General features: G+C 42.3%; 3 protein-coding genes across 14 annotated transcripts; 2 read left to right on the top strand and 1 right to left on the bottom strand.

Moving 5' to 3' along the window:
- Positions 1–763: 763 nt before the first annotated feature.
- Positions 764–13202, top strand: Iml1 (GATOR complex protein Iml1). 11 transcript variants are annotated; one of them, XM_070215602.1, is made up of 22 exons: positions 764–948; positions 1003–1310; positions 1373–1861; positions 1919–2526; positions 2589–2760; positions 2826–3243; positions 4403–4534; positions 6658–6801; positions 8184–8586; positions 8647–8821; positions 8879–9070; positions 9706–9777; positions 10951–11009; positions 11272–11379; positions 11435–11641; positions 11698–11798; positions 11875–12042; positions 12101–12261; positions 12326–12488; positions 12556–12668; positions 12727–12782; positions 12842–13202. In XM_070215602.1, exons 1-22 carry the CDS (start codon positions 897–899, stop codon positions 13185–13187), a joined length of 4647 nt encoding a protein of 1548 aa, XP_070071703.1. In that variant the 5' UTR covers positions 764–896; the 3' UTR covers positions 13188–13202. The 11 variants fall into 11 exon arrangements, 10 of the variants coding, with proteins under 10 accessions (XP_070071703.1, XP_070071702.1, XP_016993873.2 ...); XM_070215601.1 differs by having other exon boundaries at positions 10948–11009; XM_017138384.3 differs by lacking the exon at positions 10951–11009 and adding an exon at positions 10069–10133 and having other exon boundaries at positions 11698–11795.
- Positions 4601–6662, top strand: Ir62a (Ionotropic receptor 62a). The gene has a single exon (XM_017138389.3). The coding sequence runs from the start codon at positions 4623–4625 to the stop codon at positions 6447–6449; it is 1827 nt and encodes a 608-aa protein (XP_016993878.2). The 5' UTR covers positions 4601–4622; the 3' UTR covers positions 6450–6662.
- A 45-nt stretch (positions 13203–13247) lies between the features above and the next one.
- Positions 13248–20601, bottom strand: Psa (puromycin-sensitive aminopeptidase). Of its 2 annotated transcripts, XM_017138392.3 has the most exons (7): positions 20467–20545; positions 20172–20237; positions 19412–20031; positions 16600–17416; positions 14377–15701; positions 14192–14314; positions 13248–13844 (listed from the first exon to the last, which is right to left on the bottom strand). In XM_017138392.3, exons 1-7 carry the CDS (start codon positions 20528–20530, stop codon positions 13632–13634), a joined length of 3228 nt encoding a protein of 1075 aa, XP_016993881.2. In that variant the 5' UTR covers positions 20531–20545; the 3' UTR covers positions 13248–13631. The 2 variants fall into 2 exon arrangements, with proteins under 2 accessions (XP_016993881.2, XP_016993880.2); XM_017138391.3 differs by lacking the exon at positions 20172–20237 and having other exon boundaries at positions 20467–20601.
- Between the last annotated feature and the right edge of the window lie 105 nt (positions 20602–20706).

The following is a 20706-nucleotide window of genomic DNA, read 5'->3' as shown; positions in this document are numbered from 1 at the left end:
CATTTCGAGATAAATTCATTAAACCAATAAATATATAAAAACAATAAAAAATGTACGGAAAACTTAAATAGAACGCTTTAATTGCTTAGATTAGCTCAGGGCCAGAAAGATGTAAATTAATAGATACAGCAGCGGTCAGGTTGATAACACTCGGGGGTCGGTGTTACAATCTATTCACTATAAAAGTATAGGGAGTATTAGATTTTAAATTATAAAACCTCTCAAAAGTTATTTGAGTTTCTTATCTGCAAGAAATCGATTGCGCTTCTGTGACGCAGGCTTAGCTATATGTATTAAATCAATAATATAACACATTTTATATGGAACGCATCTTTCTAATTGGCAAGATTAGCGACAGGTCAAAAAATATGTAAATATATAATTACAATCGAGGGCAATGGAAAATGATTTATTAAATTAAATATTATTCTTTAATATTGAGGGAAAAAAACTGCATAAATGCTGTGTCTAGTAACGAAGGCATCATTAGGAAATAAAAAAGGTTGAAAATTTAATAATTTTTTTTCATAAAAAAAATAAATTATAATATATGGGAACCATTAATAATAGTTACAAAATAATTTAAAATGGAATCTTATAGCATTTAATAAAATCATTTAATGATTTATAAACTGCGTAATTAAATTATCAAAAATAATATTTAGTATTTAATATTACGGTACACCGAATTTCACTAGTGGTATTTTTTGAGAGTTGAAATACCAAAAAATATACCAAACAATCCGTGAAGTGCCATCACTATGCAGATAAGGAATCAAAACAAAAGGCGAAAAAAGTAGAATTTTTATATTTTCAGCAAGCAAAATGGGGAAAATTGTTTAAGGAATTAAATAAATAATTGTTCGCTGGTTTTGCAACCAAAAAACCGAGTCAACATGAAGCTGTACAAGCTGAACACACACACGCGCGGATGCAACAAATCCTATGGTGAGTAAAGAGGTGGAATATTGCGCAAACAATATTGTTACATGGATTTTACAGATGCGGATTTGGTGATGAACCTAAAGGATCACCCCAATGCCAATGTGGGCGATGTGGTGGAGATCTATGCGCCCGACGAGGAGAACGGCACCCATCTGCTGCTCCAGATCACCGAGTTCAATGGGAGCTGCGGTCGGGATGTGATCAGCATTGAATCAGGGATCGCGAATGCGTTTAAGATGCGTCCATATTCCAATGTGGTGATGCGCATTGTGAACCCGGCGGATGTGGCCCTGGACTCCATAGAGATCACCTTCAAGGATCAGTACATGGGTCGCTCGGAAATGTGGCGCCTAAAGACCTATTTGGTAAGGAAATACATAAGTTTCTGGGCAGGATCTGCTCTAAATGAACTTCTCCTCCCTTTCAGACCGACACCTGTGTGTATGTGAACAAGAAGATTGACTACAACGACATGCAAATCCGCTGCCAGGTGTACGAGATGTGGTCGCAGGGCGAGCGCGTGGCCAGCGGCGTCATCACGGAGGACACGAAGATCGTCTTTCGCAGCAGCACTTCGATGGTTTATCTCTTCCTGCAGATGTCCTCCGAGATGTGGGACTTTGACATCCACGGAGATTTGTATTTCGAGAAGGCTGTCAATGGTTTTCTGACTGAACTGTTCCAGAAATGGAGGAAATTGAGCTGCAATCACGAGGTGACCATCGTGCTCTTCTCCCGCACCTTCTATGCGGCCAAATCCCTGGATGAGTTCCCCGAACACATGCGCGACTGCCTGCAGCAGGACTACAAGGGTCGCTTCTACGAGGATTTCTACCGCGTGGCCATTCAAAACGAAAGATGCGACGATTGGTGCACTGTTCTTGGGCAGCTGCGCAAGCTATTCACCTCTTATCAGGTGGGTTTACCTTTTGTAAGGCTTCTTATGCTAGTAACCTTACTCTTTAATCAACAGGCCACCGTGTTGCGCTATCACGAAAGGGAAAACATGAAGATCCCGCCGGCCACCAATTCCTCTGCCACTCAGGGCAACTTTCTGGAGGTTCTAAACATCTCGCTAAACACCTTTGAGAAGCACTACTTGGATAGAACCTTTGATCGCACTGGACAGCTCTCTGTGGTCATTACACCCGGAGTGGGAGTCTTCTCTGTGGATCGCGAGCTGACCAACATCACCAAGCAGCGCATTATCGACAATGGAGTGGGCAGCGATCTGGTCTGCGTGGGCGAGCAGCCTTTGCATGCGGTTCCTTTACTGAAATTCCACAACAAGGACACTACTTTGACCTCCGCTGATGATTATTCCCTGCCCCACTGGATCAACCTGAGTTTCTACTCCACCAACAAGAAGATAGCTTACTCCAGCTTTATACCGCGGATTAAGCTGCCTCTTTTTGGCTCCCAAGTGACGCTCCACGATGTGGTTGTGGGCGAGGGGGAGGGCGAGGAGAACGAGCGTCACTTCCTCAGCTGCAATCAGTCGGAGTACAAGCACAATTCGCTGTTTGATTACGATGCGTATGACGAGCAGATCTTCCAGCCGCTGCCGGCTCAAAGTACTTGGTGGGATTGTTATTCTTACTATGAAGGTTTTCATTCTATAATGTATGTTTGTCTTCTCCCAGCTCCCTGCAGCGCATAGTGCGTGCCAAGAAGACTTCGGTGCCTAGTTTGGAGACCTATGCCTATAGAAACAACGACTGGGAGAACCTCACGCCCACTCAAATACCTTCTATGCGTCGCAAGATGTCCGATCCAGACATTCACCATGGAACCTCTGCAATGCTGGCGGCGTTGGTTAGTGATTTACATATACTCCACTCTATCCCAGATCTTCCTAACTCTTACCCTTCTATTTTAAGCAACCCGATACCACGAATCTCTCCGAGTCGCTGGCTTCCGAGAAGAACTCCCGTCGCACGATCGTCAGCATTGCGCCCATTGTGCGTCCTGGTCGCGCGCTCATCAATCCCTTTGATCCCTCGCAAGTGACCATCAAGCTGACCTCCAATCGCCGCCGCTGGACGCACATCTTTCCCAAGGGTCCAACGGGAGTGCTCATACAGCAGCATCACTACCAAGCGGTGCCGGCGAAAACGGGTCAGCAGCGGCCACTGCAGCAGATCCAGAATAATAGCCAATCTGGGAGCAACAACAACAATGAGCAGGAGGATTATGGATGCGAGAATGGCGAGCAGTACGACCGAGTGTCCAGCCATTCGCTGCTCAGCAAGTCGGCCTCCTCGCAGAGCTTTGTGATGGGCGATGAGAAAATTGATTGTGAGTTAGAGCCCTGCATTCAATGAATTACACTGGTCGACAAAAAAAAAGCCCAAGAATAAAAGCTACCAAACCTGAAAGGATTTTAGCTGTAGAGAACTACCTCATACTTGGAAACTTTCCATCACGTCGAAGTTTTGAGAAATCCGTGGTCAAAGTTCAAAATTTTCGATTTTTAGGCACTTTTTGCGGCTTAATAGCAAATTTAGCGGAAAAGGTACTTTGAACCTTTAATTTCAAGATTGCCCAATCACAAAGTTGGGCGTCCTCTACTTCATTAGCTACAATGGATTTTACTGAAGTACTTTTTGTAACTTTTTTTCATCTATAGTAGCCTGATATTTTTAATGTATTGTATGTGTACGGGTCTCAGTTCAACAAGGAAAATATCAGGCTACTATAGATGAAAAAAAGTGACAAAAAGTACTTCTGTAAAATCGATTGTAGCTAAAGAAATAGAGGTCGCCCAGCTTTGTGATTGGACACTCTTGAAGTTAAAGGTTCAAGGTACCAGTTCCTCTAAATTGTGGCTCTGGGCTACGAAAGGTTTTTTTTACTATTAAGCCGCAAAAAGTGCCTAAAAATCGAAAATTTGGAACTTTGACCACGGATTTCTAAAAACTTCGACGTGTTGGAAAGTTTCCAAGGATGAGGTAGTAATCTACAGCTATAATTCTTTCAGGTTTTGTAGCGTTTATTCTTGGGCCAAGAAAAAGTCTTGATTTTGTCGACCTGTGTTATTTAAAATTTTTTTTTTATGTAAATGAATTAATTAGAATTTTGATTTTAATTGAATTGAATGAATGAATGGTATGAATTCCGAAATAATTCAAACGACAATTTCTTTTGAAGAAGAAAGGTCCATAATTTTGTGATTAAATTTGCATGAATTTTATTTGCTAAGCAGTTAACATTGATTTGTTAAAAATGTTCCACTTTTTGTTCTCGAAAAAAGCACAAAAAAAATGTGGCAAATTCAAAAATTCATAAAAATTATTTATTCATTTATTCAATTCGAAATGAATTAGAAAAATATTCAATTTATTTCACATAGAATTGAATTAAACAAATCAGAAATTTCATGGCATACTATGATAAAACAAAAATGGAATAATTCAAAGTTTAGACCTTCTACATTTACATTATTTTATATCTTTAGTCTTCAAGCGCCGTCAAAACTCACTGATGAACGCTTTGCCCGCCAATGTGCCCAACCTAACGGCCACCCAGGCGAAATCCTATCTCTGGGGAGCCACCGGGGAGCAGGAGTGGACGCCAGCAATTACCACGGGTAAGTGTTGGTCAAACAGTTGTGGGTTTTCTATATTTTAGAGGGGCACCGGTTGAGATGTCAGTAGGAAAGTGAATTCCAAGCGGAAATGTATCTCCAGTTCCTGCTTCTAACGCTCTTTTTGGGCTATCAAATCGAAGCCAAGGAAAGCTTTGTCAGGCCCTCGCATCTCGCACACTTTCTGGACAGGATTGGACGAGTGCATCGCCTACATGCCATCACCATAGTCCACAGCTGGGAATCGGTTAGTCCCAGCTTTCTGGATGATTTGCATCGTGGACTCATGGGGAATACAAGCAATCACTTTTATTTGCTGCCCCAGATGACGGCTTCTAATGGCAAGGAGACGCAGGTGCGCTTCAGTCGGCTGCAGGATGAGGAGACGCTGTACTTGGTGTTTGCCAGGAATGCCAAAGATCCACTGATCGAATGGCATGCGAAGAGAGCCCGCGGAAGACGCTACTCCAAGACCATGTTCTTGATTAGAAAGCGGGAATCTCAAGAGGAACTTGAACACTTTTTCCAGCTCCTCTGGAAACTGCAATTCCGCTCCGCTTTGGTGGTGGTGGCTGCTGAGAAGTTCTACCAAATGGATCCGTATCCCGATGTGCGAGTGATCCGCATGCGAAGCCTGTCCTCCTACGATCCGCATCATCTGTTTCCTCCTGCAAATCGCAGGAATTTCTGGGGCTATCGGATACGCATGCCCGTTCAGCAGGATGTTCCAAACACCTTTTGGTACCGGAACCTCAAGACGAAAGCCTGGGAACTGGAGGGACTGGGCGGCATCCTGATCAGCCAGCTGATGAAGCATTTGAATGTCACCATGGATCTTTTTCGTTTTGAGATCAACGGCTCGAATGTGATGAATATGGGCGCTCTTATGGATCTGATTGCCGAGGGAAAGGTGGAGTTGAGTCCGCATTTATATGATACCCTACATCCGAACAACGAAGTGGACTACTCCTATCCCACGCAGGTGGCTCCGCGCTGCTTCATGATCCCCCTGGACAATGAGATATCGAGGAGCCTGTACGTCTTCCTGCCTTTTAGTTTCCCTTTGTGGTTGTGCCTGCTTTTCACCCTGCTCCTCGTGCAGTTTGTCTATGTGAGAAGACTGATGCCGGATGGGCAACTCTGGGGTATACTGGGAGTACCAGGAGCTGGAGGTTCACCCAGATGCAGGAAGCGGAAATCAGGCAGAGGCCTTTGCACCTTTCTAATTCTCAGTGGGATCTTCACACTCGTCCAATCGTACAGCACCAAACTCACCTCCTTTCTGACTGTCACCCTTACAAGGAAACCTGCCAGCAGCTTGGAGGAGCTCTTCCAGCTACCCTACAGCATCCTTGTGCTGCCCTCCGATGTGGAGGCCATTGTGGCTTCCCTCGGTCATGCAGATCAGTTTGCCCGCAAGTTTAGCTTCACAATGATAGAGGATTTCGATGAGAAGAGGATAGCCATGGATCCCGAGTACATCTATCCCATTAGCAACATCCGTTGGCGTTTTTTTGATCTGCAGCAGCGCTTTCTGCGCAAGAAGCGTTTCTACTTCTCAAGGATTTGCCACGGTTCCTATCCCTATCAGTATCAGTTGACTGTGGACTCGCATCTCAAGGATGCAATGCATCGCTTCTTGCTCCACGTTCAGCAGGGCGGTCTGCAGGATCTTTGGCTGGAGACCTGCTATAGGAAGGCCCATCGCATGGGCTATCTGAAGGACTTTTCCACCCTGGCGGAGCTGGAGGAGAAGCTAAGGCTAAGACCTTTGGCTCTAAATTTACTGGTGCCCGCTTTTAGTCTGTTTCTGTGCGGACTGCTGGGCAGTGGGATTGCCTTTCTGGTGGAGATCCGCCAGAGCTTTGGGTGCAGACAGAAGCCACCGCCCACTAACTCAAGTAGTAGCTCATTCTAACCAACCGAAAAAATTAAAATACATCCTAGCCGAAATATAAATCTAATCCAATTTTATGTATGATTCACATTTAAACCCCGCCACGAATGACAAATCGGATCTCTCTAACCAACGAATCGAAATTTGCAACCCATCATTTTGTATCGAAAACCCATCGAATCGAATCCAAAACCAAACAAAAATCCACACACATCCATCGGTCGTTTAGTCAAGCATCTGAGGCCGATCGTCGAGGGCGAGCATCATCATCATCTCGGAATGGTCGAAATGGTCGCAATGGAGCCACTCGGGGATGTAGATCCGCCCACCGAAACGGAGGCGGGCGGCGGCGGAAGAGGAAAGATCATCATAGGTTTGGACTAAATACAAATTCACCACCTTTGAACTCTGTACAAAAAGCATTAGCGATGCATCCAAAAAAAAAAACACACGAGCACACACAAAAACACACCTGCAACCACAACACACAAAACACGAGTTAGATATTAGATTGGTTTTTAAGATCCTTGGATCTGTAGTTTTGGCGTTAATGTAGATGTTGCTGCTTTACTAAGAAAAGATAATTTTTATGGGGGTGTATATTTTCTTTTAATATATATGTAGAGTTTTTAAAGTTATTAGAAAAGTGCATTATAGGAATAATTATTAAAAATCATGTAGTTTACTGAACTAATAACTAGAGAACTAATAAGATAGAGAACCCAGAAAAATACAAGTAGGAAAAAGTAAAACTTTGGTATTACTAAATTAGTGAAAAAATATTTATTTCATTTTAAAAAAGATTTTTGGAAGAATTTCTAAAGTTAGGAAGTATAGGAAATATATTTTAGAATCTACGATGCCTAATTTTTCCGATAACTTAAAGATGATATAATATAAAAATTTATTATTAGTTGTTTATTAGTTGTAGAGGTTGAGATGAGTCATGATATATGACTGTATAAAAATATCCAGTCAGATAGCAAGTGTCATAGGAGTTTTCCTATCGTAGGACCTTATAAACTACATAGCTTACCAAGATATTATATCTAGAGGTTTACATAGTTTACACAGATATTATACTTAGAGAATTATTTGGAGTATCCCAAAATCCACAATGACAGTTATTTCGATAGCTTCATATTTGCTTTTGGGTGACCCTTCATCCGAGTCTGTAGATTATCTTTGCTTTGCACTCACCCGCTTGTAACCCCCTTGAAAACCTCGGCCAATGCACCAAAAAAATTAAAAACCCCTGCATGTAGTTTACTCATCCACTATAATTATAGCTTAATCCGTAGTTTAGAAAGCCACCCGAAAAACTGCACAACCCAGAAACCCCGACACAAACACACCCTCCCCATTGGGAAATGGTTGGAACTTGGAATCCCCTAACTTGGTAATCCTCACGGAGTTGGTAGCATGTTGACTTGACCACTGGAGCATGTTGCCGTTGTTTTGTAGTTTTTGTAGCGTTAGCATGCTTGCCACGCCCACCTTTTGCCACCTGTATTTCGTACGCACACCACACTCATGCTAATCCACCCATCCGTTGGTGACTGGCTCTCGTTCCCCGGAGACTGGAGACCCACTCCTTTGGTTATGATTTCTGTAGTCCTTCTAGCTTGAGCGATTTTTGATTTTTATATACAAAACACACCTGTACCGGCGTTGGCTTTTTCTCAGCTGTCTCTGATTCCCGATCATCAGGATCCCTGAGAACCCAAGCTAATCCCCGCCTGAAACCGTTTGCAGGCGTCGACTGGAAGTCGTTGACCATCCCCGCCTGTCTGCCCATCACCACGGATTACTTTCCGGACAAGCGTTCCCTAAACAACGACTATGTGATCTCGGATTACACTTTGCTTCCCGATGATGTGAATCATGATTATGCCCAGAGTAGAGCGGTCTATAGGAAACCTTTATCCACCGAGGAGGTTTGCAAGGAAATCGTTTCGCAGCGGTTGGCTCAGGGATTCCAGCTGATTGTGGTCGATGAGAAGCCTCCGTCGGTGGGCAACTGCTCCTCGGGATCGGCTGTGCTGCCGGTGAAGCCACCTTGCGAGATCAACAAGGAGTATTTGTTGTCTATAGGAAGGATCTTTCACAAGATCTCACTGATTGGTTCTGTGATCACAGTCACGGGTTACAGACCCAGGTGAGTTTTAAATCTAATCCGATTCATGTAAACCCCCTAATAATAATTTTCCTTCTTTAGACATCCCTATCCCCCCATAAATGTGGACTACCGGTATCGTTTTCATGCCCCACAGCATGAAACCTATGAAATCTCTGGCGTAAACTTCACCACCGAGAAGCTGGAGAACTTTAACTGGAACCACATGGATCTGTACATCTGCACGCGTGGCGATGTGGATTATCCACTAATGGAGGTCTATACCTTATAAGATTTATTACATAGAATCCTCTAAAGAAATATCTATTTGTAGAGCTTGAAGTACTGGCGCTATCGCATGTATTTGCTGCCCCGGGAGAACATTGTGAACAAGATCGCCAGCTGTCAGCGCTGCGATATATTCCCCGATGTCACGGCGGATAATACGAGGGAACAGGTGGAGGATTTCGTCCGACTCATCGAGGCGGTCAGCAAGCTAAAGCGCCAATATGCGCGCAAGGCGAGAGTAAGATACAAATGAATCCTTGGCTTGGCTTTTGTGCATTCGTGATCCGTTGCGTTAATTCTGTAATTGCGTTCTTACTCCTAATTGACTAATCGTCCTGCCAGCGATGTCGAAAAATGGATCAATCGAGGATTGATCGGTCAAATAAGCTTTCTAGAGTTTATTAGATAGTTCATGCTTTGAAGAAATTGATTAAATAACTGGGAAACATAAAGAGAAATCACTTTTGTTATATATTTTCTGCAATTTTAAATAATTTTATGAACTTTTGGAACGTTTTCAAAAATTTCTTACAATTTATTCGCTAAGAAAAGTGAATGGTAAATTTAATATATTTTCAAAAATATTGAAAATCAATTTTTAAATATTTTAAAAATTATTTTTAAAAGAAGAAGCTTAAAACTACAAGTTTACCTTTAATTAAATTAAATTAACTCTGTAAATAGTTCTTTATTCCCCGAAGAAAACAAATGGTAAATACCTAAATTAATTTTTTAGGATTCTGTAAAGCAATTTAGGGATTTGAAGCATAAATCTAGAACTGTTGACCCGATTAACCTTGCATCACAAAGCCCGCTTTTAGTTGCCCGTTGCCTTTCCCCTGATGTATCGAGTATCTCGCCTCACTTTTGCAGGACAGCCCCATCGCCCACATAACCAAGCGGAGACACAGCACCAGCATTATATCCAGGCCTCAGCCTAACCAGGTTATCTACTTAACTTATCTAAAAAAAGAATTTAACGTTAAATCGATTAAATGTTCCATTTTATATGCGCACTTTTTTGCTTAATTTTGACTCAAAATTAACTTTCATTTGCGCACGTTTGAGTTGAATATTGATTGATTACTTCGATCGGTTTGCCTATAGATCGGTTTTATCTAATATTTTTTGTATCTCTTTCAAATGTCTCTGTCTTTCTTCCCGCCACACACACCCACTTTCGACCTGCCCCAATCCGCTCCGAAATCTGACAAACGAACTCCTCCAACTCCTCAGGGACTCATGAACTCTCCGTTCCGGGAGCGAGTCGGCAGTAATCGACTGCCGGAAAAGCGACCCAGGTTTTTATATCGACTCCAAAAAACAAACAAAAATCATAGATCTAAGGCCCCTTATCTCTCTTGTACACAAACATACACACAATACGCACATAAAAACACTGTATTTGCATTTGCATAAAAACCAGGAACCGTAGAAAATATTTTTTAGATTTATTAGTTAATTAATTGTGTGGTAATTAAACATTTAATAGGTCTGCAAAACATAATATAAACACCTACGCGAATTCTTCAGTTTCATGAGAAAGCTAGAGAAAATTTCAAAAAATGATAGTTTTGCAGATCTGTTTGATGATTAATTATATATTAAATAATATATTATTAAATAATTCAAGAAGACTGCGAAACATAACATAAACAGCTCCGCAAATTCTTCAGATTCACAATAAAATCAAAAAATAATATGATTTGCAGTTCTACTTATAATTATATTTTCTGTAGTTAAAAACATTATCAGAAAATCTAAAAATTTACCATTATTACCCAAAATATTATACTATATTATTTAGAAATTTTATATACGGTCCCTGGTAAAAGCTGCACGATTCGCTGGGGATTTGGTTGGCTACTGTTCCTAGCTGGTTTGCTGCCAGGACTCCCAAAACGATTCCTGGGTCTAGGCTAATTTGTATATACATATCTTGTTGCTGGCTTGTTGTTTGGTTATCCCTATATTTTTTTTGTATTTTGTACTCGTAGTCCTGTTGTTTTGTGCATCCCGTTTTTCTCAGAATTTGTTTGGTTGTTTGTTGTTTCTCATTTCCTTTGGTTTTGTTACGTATTTTTTATATAATTTAATTTGGTATTTGGCTTTCAGCAGCATGACACACCTAGAATCACTGAAAAGCATCATAACCCAATAAACTCACCGCAGCAAAGGTTTGTGCCACCCAAAAGGGGTCAGGATGTCCTGGCTCCGTTTATCTATCACTCGATTTTCGACTAATCCCCTCACAAAAAACCACATACCCAAAAAAACCTAACCAACATATATAAGCTATTGGCCTGCTGAAAATCCTGTATCCCCAAATCCAGATACACACACACACCAGACCCACCATGGATAAGGAACCTGTGATGATAATAGAACCCCTTATCGTGTCATATCTAATCCCTTTTTCTCTGCTACTTCACATGCCAGCATTAATGTGCGTCCCAAACTGGAAAACGGAAGGATTCCCCGTATTTTTCCCGCCACCGATGCAGTGGCAGCTGCAGGAATCGCCGCCAGAGATGACCAGGATGATGGGTATGGACTCCACTTAGAAGTTATTTATTTATATTCATTAATATATCTTCTTTAGCTTCCCCGTGGACATCAAGTTCAGCCCGAATGCCACTTTGGCCGAGATATTTGAGGCCATGAAGCATCCTGTCAATGGAGTGGGCTACTTCTCGCAGACCCAGTCACTTCCCTCCTGCACTTTTGTATCCTACGATGCCTTGATGTGGTTGAAAACCCGCCTCAACAATGGACGACATCCTCTGGAGCTGCTAGAGGCCATGCGAAAGTGGGTTACTTTGATCTTAGGAGTTATTACATATATTAATTTCTAATTTATTTAAGGGAGCGCATGATCTGCCATGCTTCTGGTGATTGGAAGAAGCCAGTGGTGCCTGGCTTTGTCTTCTACTATGTGGTGCAGCAGGATAAGAATGCCAAAGGTGGTTAGGTTTAAAGTTATATTTGTTCTTTACCTTAAAATCTTTAATATAATTTATAAAACCTTCCCCTTTCATTCAGATTACGCCCCGCCTTTGGGTGATTACAGCGCCTTTGTCAACGAATGGCTGGAGATTGAGTTCCAGGGATGTAGCTTCCTTTGGCATGATGAGCCAGTGACCACTCCAGTGCCCAATTTCCTAAGGGACTCTCCAGCTCCTCAATCCTGGACAGAAACCTGCAGTAACAGTTCGTGTTTCTTAGTTGAATCTTAAATACTTGTATTGTAATTAATGATCATTTCTAGAACGCGTCTATCGCCAGTCGCATCTGGAGATCGATGTGAACCAGAAGAGCGATCGCATGGAGTGGGGTCATGTCAAACATCACACAGTGCTGCAGCCCAGATTCGCCTTTGAAATTGTAGTGGAGTGGGTCACCTCATCGGGTCCTATAGTGGCTGATTTGGTTAGTAAATAATTATTGAGAGTGATATATAAGATCTCTTATTGTATTTTTATGACTACTACAGATTGGCGGATGGATGCGCAAGGCGAATCAGTTTAACTTCCTGGTTTCAGTACCAGCGGATCCCATGGCAGAGCCCTTTACCAAGAAATCAGATCCTCTGAGAGGACCCATTTTCATTCCGCTTTGCACCACATTCCTGCCCAATGGAGCTGCTCTGTTTGATGGTACATTATCCTACTTTTTTTTAAATTTTAACCTTTTTTATTAATTTATATTTGTATTATTTTGCAGAGTTCCCTGAGGATAGCCGTTCAGATCGCATGCTGTTCTTGCAGGATGCCATCTTAGCCAAGTTTGGCTTCTTGCCCTGCGTTTTGGAAAAGAAATACAGCATTGGCAAGGATGTGAGTGTATCATTTATATCTTTTTTAAGCATTTAACATTATAATTTAACCTTTATAGCTGCCCAAGGAGTATCAGTATGTGCATTGCACGGGCAACATGTTTGCTTTGATACGGTAAGATATAGCAATCTTTAAACACCTTAAAATCGAATCTAATCCATAATATCTTCCAGCTGCGCCACGAACAACTACCAAGTGGAATCTCCCATCCTGCAAGAGGCGAATGTCACACGCTGCGTCTATGGCCACACAAACAACACGAATGTCCCCAAGAAAGTGGGTTTCCTGTGGGCCTGGAATCACATGATACCCAACAAGAAGTGGAAGGCGCAGACCATTAATAACTCCGCAGACGGAGAGCTCTTTCAACTGAAGATGCTGAAGGATTTCCGTGAGTTTTGCTCGAACAGCGATCAGCGTTTGTCCACTTTCTGGTCGCAATCCCAGGAACTAAGGCGCCGGGCCCAGAAGTTTGAGAATAACAACAATAACACCGATGAGGTGAAGGTTAGAGCTTAAGAGTATAAGTTTTTGAATTGTAAATAAACAATATATAGACTATATATTAATTGAATCGTATTTTTTACTCTTACTAGAAATTGCATTTATTAATCGTAATAAACTCAACACGTACATAATTTCCAGGGGATAGAAAAGTTGAATGGCAATACACATTCGATAAGCTTACGGGGTCTTAAATGCTGCTAGGGGTCGCCCTCTTTTAGGGCGAGTAGTCAATAGATATATAGATATATATAGGTGGATCATCCTTGACTAAAGCTAACCTATTTGGCTCTCATCTTCTTCGGGGATTTCGCTTGCATTTGTGACGGCTTTGGTCGTGTGGTGTTGGTGGTGTTATGGAGATATTAGTTTGTAGTTTACTATCATGATGACCTGGTTACGGGTTACTGGTGCTGCGTTGCTTAAATGCTTTGGTATGCTGGCGAGCGCCATAATCATTTATTCATCATCCCGCAGGAACAGGGCCAGCTGCTCGCGATCCCGCTGCAGCCAGGCGGCATTCAGGCGGATCGTCTCCACCGCCTGGGAAACGGTGCGCTCGCAGCCGGGTATCTGGTTGGTCTGGAAGAACTCCTCCACCTCCTTGGCGCGCTCCTCGGAGGCAAAGTTCTCGATGAGATACTTGATCAGTCGGGAGAGTAGGAAGCCGCCCTGTGAAGATAAAATTATAGTTTTATGACTGCTTTACATGTTCCTACTGTCAAAAAATAAATCGCCTTAAATTTAAGAAAATTTGCTTCACTGGCGATTTGTTTCTATATTTCTGGAAAATTTCTTATATTTAGGGGCGTTTTCCCGTTTGTTAAATTTAAAGTAGAAACCAGAGTAATTTAACAGGCGGACGAGAAAACGGCCCTTAGTACATTTTGATTTATTTTAAGAAAATTTTCTTTACTAGTAGAAAAGTTTTTTATTTTAAAGAAAAAATCGCTAGTGAAGCAAATTTTTAAAATTCAGGGCGATAAATTTTTTGAGTGTATATAGATAATCCCCCTTACCTGGTAGCGTTCCAGCAACTTTTTGTTGTTCTCCTTGAAAAAGTCCCAGGCCATGTCACGTCCCTTGGGATTGATGGCCACGGCGACGATAACAAAGACAGCATCCTGGGCCCTCACTTCTCCCTAGAAAATACAAAATAAATAAATCTAAAAGCCTAATCCTCTAACTCCAAAGGACCACCCACCGACATGGCAAAGTCAATGACGCGTCGCAACAGCTTAACATCCCCGCAGCATCCCAAAGCTCGCGAAATGCGATCCTGCTCCTCGTGCAGATCGGTGGCCCGGTACAGATCGAGCATCTCCTCGAAGATCTTCTCGTCGCCATCCTGCAGCACCGCTTTGTAGCAGGTGGTGCGCAGATCGGCGGGCAGCGGACTGGTGCCATTAACATGCCCGCGGAAGCGTTGCTGCGCCTCCTCGATGGTATCCTCGCTGCGGAACGAGACGAGCCGCGTGAGCACCAGGCTCCTGAGCAAAGTGTCCAGATGATTCTCGCCATCGCGCGGCTCCCAGCTTAGTTTCTGGGCCACCGGCTCGTAGAGATTGCGGCCAAATCGATGGAAATCCTCCATGAGGTCGGTGTGCGAGATGAGGATGTGCAGATTGGTCAGCGAATTGGTGATGGCCGTCCAAACCGTGTAGTTCGTCTCGTTCCTGTAGGAATCTACGAGAGCCAAGACCTCGGCGGTGCTGGCATGACCCGCTTGGACCATGGCAAACATGTCATCGATCAATCCTAGACGATCCAGCGGCGGCAGTTCCATCTTCTCCACCGCCGGCATCAGTTGTTCCAGCATCTCCTTCGAGTAGCGAGTGCGGTAGTAGCCCACCGTTCCCGGATTTATCTTGATCCAATCGTCCTCGTCGACATTCTCGAGGGTCACCTCCATGGCGGTCTTGTCCAGCAGGAAGGTCTTGGCAATTCCTGTGGGATTCTTCGAGGTGGACACCGAAATGGGCACCACCCACAGGCAATTCTCATCCGCTGGCGAACCATCGGCTGTGAATTTGCACTGCTTCAGGCGCAGCAGACGTTGATTCTTGCCCACCTGCTCCGATTCCACGCTGACCACTGGGAAGCCCTTGTGCTGCGTCCACGAGGTCATCACCTCGCCCACATTCTTGGAGCTGGCCTCCTGCAGAGCAGCCCACAGATCCTCGGTGCAGGTGTTGCCATACTGATGCCGATTGAGATACAGATTCATGCCCTTCTTGAAGTCCGCCTCGCCGATGTAGTCGTGCAGCATGCGAATCACCGAGGCACCCTTGTTGTAGCTGATCTCATCGAAGATCTCGTCGATTTCGGAGGGATGACCGACGGGCACCTCGATGGGATGCGAGTTTTTGAGGGAGTCCAGCTCCAGGGCACGCGTGTACATGTCAGTGACGAACTGCGTCCAAATGTCGTACTCGGGGAAGAGGTGATGCACGCAGAGGAATTCTACAAAGGAGGCGTAGCCCTCGTTTAGCCACAGGTGGGTCCACCACTCCATGGTAACCAGATTGCCTGCAAGAAAAGGGTTAAAATTAGATGGTGGTATATAAACAATATAAAAATTCTTGTTTCATATCATTTAAAATCATTATGTCAAATTTATGATTTAGTCATATCAACTTGATACTTTATCATATCAGTTATTTTATAAAAATGATAAAAATACTACTTTAAAATACAAAATGTAGTATTTTTTGAACAAATGATAAAAAATAAGAAAAGCATCATCTTTGTTCATATCATTTTGATCTTTAAAGAATATTAAATTGACCTGAACATATCAACTTGATCTTTTGTCAAGCCTTTTTTCTGTGTAGGTTATTAAGCTAACCTAATTTAAAAACCCTATTCATTTTGATAACAGAATATTGTTTCATATCATTTAAAATCATAATGTCAAATTTATGATTTAATCATATCAACTTGATACTTTATCATATCAGTAATTTCATAAAAATTATAAAAATACGATTTTAAAATACCAAATTAAGTATTTTTCGAACCAATAATGAATAATTATCTTGATCTTAAAAAAAGACCTGCACATATCAATCTGATCTTTTTTCAAGTTATTAAGTTATTTTGTGTAAGTTATTAAGCTAACCTAATTGAAAAACCTTATTTATTATAACAGAATATGCCAGGGGAATACCCTTAAAGAACTATATAAATAACTCTCCGAATCTCATTCATTTTAAACCCCAAACTCAAGACATTGACACTAAAACCCCAAAAGAAGAATCAATTCCCAAGTGATCTGCATACCAAATTGAGTTTCAGGTGCTTCTGCGTCAGACAACCTGAATCGGTGAATCTTAAATTCATTTTAAAGATTTCTTATAGATCAAAGACGGCTGTTCCATAGGGAAAGAATCCAATTTACCGGATGCACATAGTAAGTAGTACTCACCGAACCACTGGTGGGCAATCTCGTGACCCACAGTCAGGGCAATCGACTGCTTGCGCATCAGCGAGGTGTTCTTGGGATCCACCAGCACGAAGGTCTCGCGGTAGGTGACCAGGCCCCAGTTCTCCATGGCGCCGGCGGAGAAGTCGGAGATGGCAATCAGATCCATTTTGGGCAGCGGATAGGCAATGTTGAAGTAGTCCTTGTAGTAGGGCAGCACCTTGGTGGCCACCTCCAAGGCAAAGGTGCCCTGTTCCCGCTTGCCAACCGGCGTGAAGACCCTGACGAGCACCCCGTCATCGGACTTGCCCTCCACATAGTCGTATTCGCCGACGACGACGGCCACCAGGTAGGTGGACATGATGGGCGTGCGATCGAAGCGCACACGCCGCAGACCGTCGGGCAGGGAGTCCTCCTTCTGGACGGGCATATTGGACAGCGCCACCCGATCCTTGGGCACCACCAGTGTGATATCAAACGTAGCCTTAATAGCCGGCTCATCCCAGCAGGGGAAACAGCGCCTGGCGTCGGTGGCCTCGAACTGGGTGACTCCCGCATAGCGCTCCTCGCCGTTGGGTCCGAAATACTTGCTCCTGTAGAAACCCTTCATCTTGTCGTTCAACTCGCCCGTGAAGGACATGTGCAGGACGCCCTGAGTCTCCGCCGGAATCTCCTGGGCAAACTCCAGCGTCGCAGTCTCATTCTCCGCCGAGTAGACAATCTTCTCGGGCTTCAACTTGCTGCACTCGTACTGGAGTTCCACCGAATCGAGAACAATGTCCAGGGCATTCAGGGTTATCTGTGTGGTGGGCTCCTTGACCTGCAAGATAATCAGTCAAAATGTCAGTAACCGTTAGGTGAGCAACCTGATCTTAAGTTTTTTTAAGATCGAAAGAGAGAAGGTTTTACACAGGAAAAAAAATTCCATATGAAATAGGGTCAATTCTACCTTATTTCATATCAATAAAAAGCCGATATGATTTATGTCATATCATTCATATCATTTCATATCATTTAATATACCAAATTTAGTGTTTTCTTAACAAACAATGTACAATAATATCAAAATGATATAAAATTGACCAGCACATATCTATCTGAACTTTGTGTGTAAAAACCAGTAAGCAGAAACATAATTTTTAATCATATCAAAATGATATAGTTTGGTTTTTAAAAAATGTAAAATTGACCAGCACATATCAATCATATCTTTCTGTGTAAAAACCAGTAAGCAGAAACAGTTAGCCAGGTCGAGAAGAACGGCCAGAATCCGAAAACAGTTACTTCAAGGTCGTAGAAATGCCGCTTTCTTGGCTTTGTTGTGGGTTTCCGGCTTAGGCCAGGCAATCAAAGCGCTCGAAAACGAGTTTTTGGCGAAATTTATACACTAACCCAGGGAGGATCCAGCCGGTATGGTAAATGTAAATCTTTCACCCGTCTTATCAGATTAATCAAGTCTTTGCTTAAACGCCGGCTTAAAAAGCATTCAGAATTTGCATAAACTTGCAGTTTGAACAACTTTTTTTTGTTGTCCATTATGAGTAAACACGTTAAGGCTTATATAAAATATGAATAATTTAAGTCACGTCTTTAAAACTTCATTAAAATAAATAAATATTTTAATTACTTTTTAAAGTGGTGGGAATATTTGAATCGCATTGACTATCTACAGTTTAGAAAGTTCTGTAGTTTCTAAACTTACTTAATTGGTACATGTTTCAATTTTCAAAAGTTATTATAAAAGTCACTAAAATGTTGTTAGATCTGGTTTTCGAAACTCGAAAACAACTTTTTTTATTTTTTAAAATTTTAGATCAGTTTTATCTAATCTAATAATGATATTTTTCCTAATTAAAGAAGTGGTATTTAAAAAACCGTTTAAAGTATTTGAAGTTAGGTATTATAATAATAATAATCCTATTTATAGGGTATCAAAAGTGCGACTTGGCGTTGATTTATCATTTCCGCCGTTGACGCAAACAAAACGTAAACAAAATCCACCGTTATGAGCGGCGTTTGCAAAAAGAGATTGTCTCGAATAAATTTTTGCGCGGTACCCTCGAGTTCCAAAGCCAAATCGCCCAGTCATTCCACCATTCCTTCTGCGCCTTCTGCCGACAAAGAAATCGCACTTCCTAGTGGGTGTACTTATACGTATATCTTCATATCTATATCTGTTCATCACTCCAAGTGCTGTGCTTGCATGCAAATTGCAGCATAAAGAGAAATGTTAACAAGGAGAATGTCCAATTCCATTCGAAATATACACATATTTTTTTTGCACACGTCAGAGGAAAAAGTTCACACAATGAGGCGCAGAAAATAACAATGCGGGAAAAGTGAAAGTGGCTGGAGAAGAGGAGAAATGGAAAGAGATGGATGCTACAGTCGGGACTGGCTAACTGATACAATACTTGTTTACATAGAAAACTAATGGATTATATCTAGAAATCCCTTGAACTAACATCATCTTACTAATGAAACTATAATATTAACAGATTTACATAGAAAACAAATTGAATATCTGAAGAAATCTCAAAGATTTATATCATCTCGACTATCTTATACCTAAAAAAGTCTAGAAATAAACCTTATCCATTATTTCTCTAGCTGAATCAGTAAGATATTGATTGATTATCTGAAGAAAACCTGTATACTTATATCATACCGACTATCTTATACCTATACAAGTCCAGAAAGAAACCTTATCTATTATATCTCTAGCTAAATCAGTAAGATATAAGAGCTAATTGCAGATTGGCACATATATAAAGTCTAAGATAAGTACACTTTCTAGACCCTCGACTGTACTCACATTGACTTGCACTATGGTCTTTCCTGTGAAAGTGAACTCCTTGAGATTGGGCTGCAGGAGGAGCTCGTAGTGCCGTGGCACCACATTGGTGGGCAGCCTCTCGAACTTTGCCTTCTGGGCCATCTTGCGCTCCTGCTCCAGTTGCTCCGCCTTGCTGAGTAGCTGATGTGCTCGCCTGATCTGCTGAAGATTACACCCCGGATGATGATGATCTCCGAGAGGTAAAACGTCCGCTGAAGTGTGAGCTAGGATGGCACGATACTGGCTGCAAAGGTCTCCTAGTAAGGGAGCGTCACTGCTTTTAAGAGGTGCTCCTAGCGACACACAAGAGTAATCCCGGTAGAACTGCTTCTGCACCTTCACAAATTGCTTGGAGGAGATTAGCGCGTTGAGGTGGCCGCTTTCTGCTTGGAAAAAAGATGTCTTATCTCCTGTTCTTCCCGGGTTCTTTGGGTTCTCCGGTGGGTTAAGTGGAGTTTGCCGATAATGGTTAGCAACGATACTGAAGGAGGAGGAGTAACTTTTGTTGTTATCGCCTGGTTTCGCTGTTTTTAGTAGCAACAAGGGGTGTTTCTGTGCGTTTCTGGCGGGGAGGTAGCAACACTCTAAAGATCTGGCAGCTGGAAGAGCGGAAAAGCTGGTTAGCACTCGGGATATATAGCGTAAAATGCACTGATAAGCGTTTGTTATTCGATTAGCTATACGAGTTTTGGATGGGGAGAAGGGGCGGGGTTTTTTTTGGGGGCAAAACGAAGCAAACCTTCACACAAATGCTGTTCGAAATCGGAATTTGCCTTGGCCAAGTCCAAGTTGAGTTTGCCCAGTTCTGCAAGTAACACTCAGAACTATTAATTACCGATTCCGGATATGGTATAGCATATAGTTTAACCGAGATAAAACGAACAATATGCGGTGATAGTAGCGACAACACGCTTCTTCGAGTGGAGTGGCCCAATTGGAATGCGGGACGACTGGAAGTGGACCAATCAGCTGTTCGTCGGTCGCTCCACTGAACTAAATGCCAAATTAACTAACTGAAACCATTGTGTAATCACCGTTCTTTAACTTCCAAGCCTGCTTGGCCGTGCGAATACCGCCTTTTAGTGCATTTTTGTACATGTCTTTGGCCCGGAAATAAATTTAAATAAAATAAAAACAACAGAGCAACTCTACGGTAGATTTTGTGTGTTAAAAGGCGGGCACTTACCAACACTGTCTCTGCCCGTTATTTTTTTTTTTTAAATTGTCTTTTTATGTGTTTAATTTCCAAAGTTTCTAAATTTTGTGGAAAGTTT

The sequence above is a fragment of the Drosophila takahashii genome, chromosome 3L (genome assembly GCF_030179915.1).
Source record: "Drosophila takahashii strain IR98-3 E-12201 chromosome 3L, DtakHiC1v2, whole genome shotgun sequence".
Classification (NCBI taxonomy): domain Eukaryota; kingdom Metazoa; phylum Arthropoda; class Insecta; order Diptera; family Drosophilidae; genus Drosophila; species Drosophila takahashii.
The sequence above is the reverse complement of the archived record's forward strand: the minus strand, read 5'-3'. Positions and strand labels throughout refer to the sequence as shown.

Coding starts and splice junctions, on each gene's coding strand:
- Iml1 (XM_070215600.1), top strand. CDS start 897: ATGAAGCTGTACAAGCTGAACACACACACGCGCGGATGCAACAAATCC. Junction 9,071..9,705: donor AATATGCGCGCAAGGCGAGA/GTAAGATACAAA, acceptor TCACTTTTGCAG/GACAGCCCCATCGCCCACAT. Junction 11,799..11,874: donor GGATAAGAATGCCAAAGGTG/GTTAGGTTTAAA, acceptor CCTTTCATTCAG/ATTACGCCCCGCCTTTGGGT.
- Psa (XM_017138392.3), bottom strand. CDS start 20,530: ATGTACAAAAATGCACTAAAAGGCGGTATTCGCACGGCCAAGCAGGCT. Junction 14,315..14,376: donor TCATTGACTTTGCCATGTCG/GTGGGTGGTCCT, acceptor TGTATTTTCTAG/GGAGAAGTGAGGGCCCAGGA. Junction 13,845..14,191: donor AGTTGCTGGAACGCTACCAG/GTAAGGGGGATT, acceptor TTATCTTCACAG/GGCGGCTTCCTACTCTCCCG.
- Ir62a (XM_017138389.3), top strand. CDS start 4,623: ATGTATCTCCAGTTCCTGCTTCTAACGCTCTTTTTGGGCTATCAAATC.